At 33.2% G+C, this 7269-nt stretch overlaps 1 protein-coding gene and 1 pseudogene across 1 annotated transcript; one reads left to right on the top strand and one right to left on the bottom strand.

Annotated features, from left to right (window-relative positions):
• Window positions 1-404: 404 nt before the first annotated feature.
• Window positions 405-978, bottom strand: LOC106334315. Its single transcript, XM_013772620.1, has 2 exons — window positions 871-978; window positions 405-783 (listed from the first exon to the last, which is right to left on the bottom strand). Exons 1-2 carry the CDS (start codon window positions 976-978, stop codon window positions 496-498), a joined length of 396 nt encoding a protein of 131 aa, XP_013628074.1. The 3' UTR covers window positions 405-495.
• Window positions 979-6497: 5519 nt separating this feature from the next.
• On the top strand, window positions 6498-7269 carry LOC106329795 (annotated as a pseudogene).

Consider the following 7269-nt stretch of genomic DNA (forward strand, 5'->3'; position numbering starts at 1 on the left):
TGCACCTGCACCAGTGCTCATCACTTGATCCATTTTCGCTTTTTTAACCGCCGTCGTGGTCTTAAGCAATGTCTAGCTTCTAGCTCCTATTTTCTGGAATTTGATCTATTCCAATTAGTCGTGGAAAACATTCACATTTATGGTTTTATTATCTCCTTAACTTATTTTCTCCATATTTGGTCAGCCACATTATCACAGAAGTACACAACTTCTGTTGACCGGATAGACCGTCTCTTAATTAAACCGAACTTGATATGTTCCTGAGGGGATTTGACAAGTTCAAGATTCAGGTTTAAAGACAGATTAATCTTCTAAAAAGATGATGACAAGGCTAGTTTTTTCGGCTTTACTCTGTTTAAGATTGTCCCTTTGTTTTTGTTTTTGTAACATATTTGTCTGATTGTTTCTGCTTTTATGTCAGAACTATTTTAACATTCTGACGCATTAAAAAACATTATTGATTTGTTTGTCCTTTAACATACAGACACATTTTTCTCAGCTTGAAGACTGATTTTTTCCTTTAAGAGTTTCTATTTCACCAACGGTCACGTTCTCTTCCTTCTCGTCCTCACCGCCTGCAACCATGGCTGCTGCATCCTCTGTTTCAGTATGGTTTTCGCTCGTCTCCTTGGCTAATTCTGTGGCTCGTTTCAACCCTTCTTTTGCAGTATCTGCTGCATAGCTGACTGAAACATTTGGAGCCTTAGTATCTGTACTTGTCCCCATCGCCTCTTGTCTCGCCTCATTCATACTCGCAGATGACTCTCCAGCCCCATCGCTTCCCTGTAGATAATTTATCCGAGTAACCATACAACAACTGCATCAAAAAAGGTAGAAGAAGAGAACAAATGTTTATGACTCCCATCTTACTTGAGAGGTGAAGCAACGAGAAGATTGAAGAGTGTTGTTGTTGTAGTTTCTCGGCGATCCTCTGTAAATGTTTATGATTCCTCTCTTAGCAATAAACAAAGCCGCCATCCCTTTTTGGGTTAACAACAAACATCACAACAAAACTCTGTTTTACATATAACACAACACTGTCAACACACGTACCTAGGATCGAGTTAGTGTCCATATGAAAAGGTGGCTTGTAAGGCTGTTTGCCAAGTGGCATCACAAGAAATGTCATATGTGAAAAAAGTTTGATTTTTGTTGTGTTTGTATGTAGTATTAACTGAAGTTCATAGCTTTATGGAGTCATGAGACATTTTGTTGTGTTAGTAAATTTTACTAACTGAAATTCATAGCTTTGCTAATTACATCTCTACCCAAGTTTCTGATCTACGCTCTTCACTTTATCCGTTGACAAAAAAAAAATTGATTGAAATTGACATTCTTAACTTTTATTTGTCCTAATACTATGCTAATAAATTTTTTGATATTTTTGTTCATTTTGGACACGCGTTTTACCATTTTATAATGGAAAAATAGTAAATTAAATTTTAAAAATATAAAAATATAAAACTATTGGAAACATATATATGACTATTTAAATGTTTAAAATTCTCTTAAAAAATAATGGAATCATATTTTATTTTATGTCATAGCTGAAGATAGAATACTCATTATGACCATATACTTAGTCTAGAAATCGATACTAAGTATTATACATAGATCTATTCTGGATATATAACGTAAACAAAACTTTCTTGTATATTCTATCTTAGCTAGAACTCGCCAGATTATATTCTAGCAAGATGTCTTTAGTTTACCTATAGCTTTATTACAACTTATAACCACGACACTATGAATTACCATTTTTTGTTTATTTGTAATAACATGTTCTGTCTTTTATCTTATGTTACGCCTACAGAAGAATAAACTTCCCACACTTTCTACAGTGTTCTGCATAACGTATGATACATATTATAGCAAAATTACGAAAATATAAAAACTTCCATTTTTCGGCTAAATTTTTTTCTAAATCTACCATAAATCTCTCTCCCACGATTTTCTCCTCGCTTTTTTCTTAAAAAAAAATAAAAAGCTTAAATCAATTACGAAATATTAAAACTAATTAGGTTAATTAAACAGTATAATAATATTAAAGGGAATATAAATTCTAGTTACCTAAATAATCGCTACAAGTTATTAGGATAAATCTAAGTCGAGAGTATTTCTTTTTTCCATTTTTTCCAAAAAAAAAACTCTTCACTTTATCCCCAAAAAGTTAATACTCTAGAAGTCAATGGGTCAGTATAAGGTACCATGAATCTTGGCCCATACGATCAGCCCAATTCAGACTGCTGTGCAATACCATTAAGGGAAATGAATAGATTAGCCTGCTATATGGCTGTTGTGGTGGCTGGTTATGCCTTTTATCGTGTAATATTTCCTCTTCTAATGGAGTTTGAAACTCTGAATGAATGAAAATATGGTTTGTCCAAAAAAAGGCCACTTGGTCCTGACTAAACATAATTTGCTCATCTCCACCAAAAACAAAGCTTAAACTCTAATTCACTGATCCTGTGAATACGTGAAAGAAGCTACTAGCTTACTAAAGAGTTATTTGATTAAATTGTGTCAGTAAACTCTAAAAGAAATTGGCCACTGTCAGAATTCAGGACAATATATTTTCAAGCTTTGGAAATATCATTTATATGATTATTTTTCTTCTAACAAGTATATGAACCGTACCAAGATTGAATCTACCTCTTATTTGTTCTAGGCAGAAATTCACTTTTTGTTTCTTGTTGAACTAGTTATCGAATATTAATAGAAAGATGCTTATTCTTTTTGTTTTCTACATCTCTAAATATTAAGATTTAAAAAAAAAATAGTTTTCCAGAAGATTCACAAAAATTGTGGTGTTAGAAAGCGATACATGTATTCAAATACATAAGATTCCAGTTTATACCTTTTTGTATTATCAATAACTTTATCACCGAAAATGATGGTTTTTCTATGAACAATAATTGTTTTCTTTTGAATCACCAATGTGATTTTTCTAACCATATCCCTTTGGGTCTCAATGATGTTCACCTCCCAACTTTGGTGTCATGTAATGTAAGAATATCACATTCTTAGAATCACTAAAAAGAACTCAAAGACATTAATACGTAGAAAGAGAGATAGATCCTAGTTTTCCACTACCAAACCATCCATAATATGATTTTGTTTTCATAAATAATACGATTATTTATAATAGACTACAACTTATTCCTATTGAAAAATATAAAATTTGTAGTTCTAGGGAGCCAGAGGCAAGCGGCTAGACTCAAATCCGAGTTTGCCACTTTCCACACCAAATACCACAAGTTGCACTCAAATGGAGACACAGTCAAAGCTGAAAATGAGCATTCCGTTTACTCAAGAAGTGAAACAGTTGGTGCATATGAGCAGTGATAAGAAGCTTAACATTAAAGGTCATCTTCTTTGGACCATGAATCTCGATGTATTTTTGATCCTTTAAACACTGTGCAAGCTTCTTATATTTTGATCTCAATCTTTGTTTGAAGGTATTCATCATCTCATTCCATCTCCAACAAAAATGCAATGTTTTCTATGAGAAGCAACTGTATTAGTGAACAACATAACTTAAATAAAGTATGAAATAAGCAATAACTAATAATTGAAAAGTAACGAAAAATAATAAATGGCGATCAATTATAGCCACTGAATAGGCCCGTAGATGCTCCTCAAGACAAGAGTGGTGGTTAAAATTGAGTAAATGGCGATCAAGTGATGAGTACTGGTGCAAGCGCTTGAGCATTTTCTAGTATCCAATGAAAATGTGAAGTATTTGTCCACATCAGCTATTACAGACAGCAAGTGGGAGAACTTTGGTTTGGTTATAGGCATAATGACTGAAGAGGGCTTAAGGTTTGGTTGTTGTAAAACGGGTCTCTAAGAAGTTATTGGGCCTTTATGAAAAAAAAACAATGAACCACTCACTTATGAAACGTTAACCGGCAACCGATTACAAGTTAACTACTAGAATCGATATATAAGAGAAGAGTAACCGGCCGGTATTAGATTTCCTCTAATCGACGACAATAGTAACCAACATCCAAGTGACAGGGAAAGCATGATGTCTAAAATCAAAATAGAAGAAGATTGCACCGAGGATACATCAACAGTGTTTAAAAAGGATGAAGGTTTAAGAACATAAACATATAGTAGAAAAATTGAAACTGAAACTGCTAGATTAATTAACTAAGTGTTCAAGAACACATGGAGAAATTCCAACTTATTTAACAACTTATTCAGCGGAAAACTTCTCGGGATCTTAAACTATGAAACTGAAACTGCTAAATTAATTGACTCCTAAGTGTTCAAGAACACAGATAGAAATTTCAACCTATTTAACAACTTATTCAGCGGAAAACTTCTCATGATCTTAAACTATGAAATCCTAAACACCTTAAACTATGAAATCGAAGTCTTGTTGGATTGTTGACTTTCTCCCAAATCCAAGGCAATGTCCTACAACACCACAAGTCACAATCCATCAAGACTTCGATTGAAAATTTCAAAATTGACAAATCCAGATAGACAAGTTTATGAAGCGAATCAAGAGTGAATAGCTCTTATTTGTTTAGGCTATAATTCTCTTTTGTTTCTTGTTGAGCTAGTTATCGAATATTAATAGAAAGATGATTGTTCTTTCTGTTTTCTACATCTCTAAATATTCATATTTCAAAAACAAAATAGTTTTCCAGAAGATTCATAACAATTGTGGTGTTAGAAAACGATACATGTATTCAAATACAGAAGATTCCAGTTTTATACCTTTTTAGTATTATCAATTACCTTATCACCGAAATGATGGTTTTTCTATGCACAATAATTGTTTTTTTGGTATCACCAATACGATTTTTTTCTGACCATGTCCCTTTGGGTCTCAATGATGTTCACATCCCAACTTTGGTATCATGTAATGTAATAATATCATATTCTTAGAGTTTGTCTCATATCTCTCATTCAGTTACTCACTATTTTATATTGTGTTTGCATAAATATTAGGATTAAATAGCGTTTACTTGTTAACATTGTGTGTGAAAGTTTTTATATTGTCCTCCCATACCCGAAAAACAATATTTGAGTTTTATTTTTCAGTTTTAATTAAAATATTGTTTTGTTTTAAAGATGTAATAAATGGCGTTAAGTCAGAGTATATCAAATAAATGGCCTATTTGATGAATATATGAAAATAAGCAGAGTAAGATGTTAGAATCTCATCTTATGTGTATGATTTAAATATATATGAGACTTTATCCATGTCAAATACATGATCATATAGTTAACTATAGTTTTGTTTATTCCATGGATGTTTCTCCTAATTAGCCTTTTATGTCCAACTCAACTTGGCCTTCTCATTGCATTTCATATAGCAAAAATTCTAACCTTTTTCGTAGCATATTAAAAAGATGACTCATGTTTCCAAGATAATCAAATATATATTGATGTTTAGATAGTAGAGTCCAATTCAGATTCTCTTAACTATGAAAAATCGATTTGTAAAGTCAAGACCCACTTCCAGATGATTCAGTTTCAACATATATTTCACAACCCCATGGAAACATAGTAGGATGAATGTTCAGATATTCATTAAGATCGGATCAGTTCTGGATCATGTATTTCAGAATTTGTGATTTTTTATATCAGGTAAATATGTCTCATTTGTATATCTAATTTTCAAGTTTTTATGGGTTTGATTCGATCGAATTTGATCTGATATTCAAAATCATCTAATAATTTATCTATGAAAATCATTCAAAAATATTTGGAAGCATATAATGAAATCGAAAAACCAATTGAAAACTATCAAAACTGACCAAAATATCTGACTTAAACAGAAAATATGGTATAAAATTATCTATACTCTCAATTCTATAAAATATCCAAACTTATCTAAACTTAGATAATGGGTAAATATATTTAGTTTAAAAAAAAATTTGAATATCAATTTGGATTCTGGTTAATACGGGACTATTACCCAATACATGTTTTCGAATATGATCGGTTTGGATTCAAATTTTGAGTTTAGTTATAAACAACAGACTTAGAACTCTAATATAATCGTATAGCTAAATCCTGAACTAGTTAGTAAATTACACTACTCTAATCACTGCTAATTAGTAATCACATTAAATTTAATTTATATAATCTTTACTTTAGTTTAAAATGAGCAGCGATAAGAAATCAAGCAAAATACTGTACAGAGGGAAAAGAACCCATATACACAGAATATGGTCACTAATATAAATCTTTAATCAGAAGTAAATAATAAAGGCGGTAACAATCCAGAATCCAATCAGCTGTTATGGTAAATGAGTTAACCGTGGGTCAATTCTCACAGGTTTAAACATAAATTTCCCTAGTATTAACGAAAGAAAGCAAGAAGAACCTATCACTAATTTTTCGTTTCCATTATTGCAAGATTCACAGATTTTCTTCAATTCTTCTAAACTTCTATATATATCACTCCACAAATTCCCCCACAAATCACAAACACACATAACCTTTCACTCAGATCTGGCCGCTTCTCCAAAACCATGATGGAGCTCATGAAAAGTCTCTGTTTTTCTTTCATCATCCTCGCTTCTTTTACAACTCTCTCTCTGTAGCTGACACACGAATGTTTTACGTCGGAGGAGGTAACGGTGATTGGGTCATTAATCCAAACGAAAGTTACAATACTTGGGCTGCAAGAAACTGTTTCCAAGTCAATGACACACTCTGTAAGCTCGCTTTAACGTCTGAATCTCAGAGTTTGTAATGACATTGAATAGTAATTAGAAAGTTTAAATCTTTTGTAGACTTTAAGTATGCCAAGGGATCAGACTCGGTGCAATTAGTGACTAAAGCGGATTTCGAGGGCTGCAACATTAAGAATCCGCTAGAGAAGTTTGACAACGGAGAGGCTGAGGTCACTCTGAATCGATCTGGTGCTTTTTATTTCGTAAGTGGTGATCGATATCATTGTACGAAGGGACAGAAGTTGATCGTCTCTGTCCTGGCCATGAGAAATCATCCTAACGTACCAGTTTCCCCGGTGAAAGCTCCGACGACTGCTCAACCTCCAAAGCTCATTCACCTGTTTCTCCAATTTCTCCGGCGAAGGCTCCGTCAACGTCTCAGCCACCACAATCCTCTGTTTCTCCAGCGCCTGAAATGATTCCACCTTCGCCGCCGGCTCCTTCTGAGTCAACTCCGACCATCAAGGCGCCAGCGTCAAGTCCAAAAAATGCAGCAAGCGGTGTGGCAGTTACTTCGGTTATGACAACTGTATTTAATGTGGCTTTGGCCGTTTTAATGTTCGCTTAA

Source organism: Brassica oleracea, chromosome C3 (assembly GCF_000695525.1).
Source record: "Brassica oleracea var. oleracea cultivar TO1000 chromosome C3, BOL, whole genome shotgun sequence".
NCBI lineage: Eukaryota > Viridiplantae > Streptophyta > Magnoliopsida > Brassicales > Brassicaceae > Brassica > Brassica oleracea.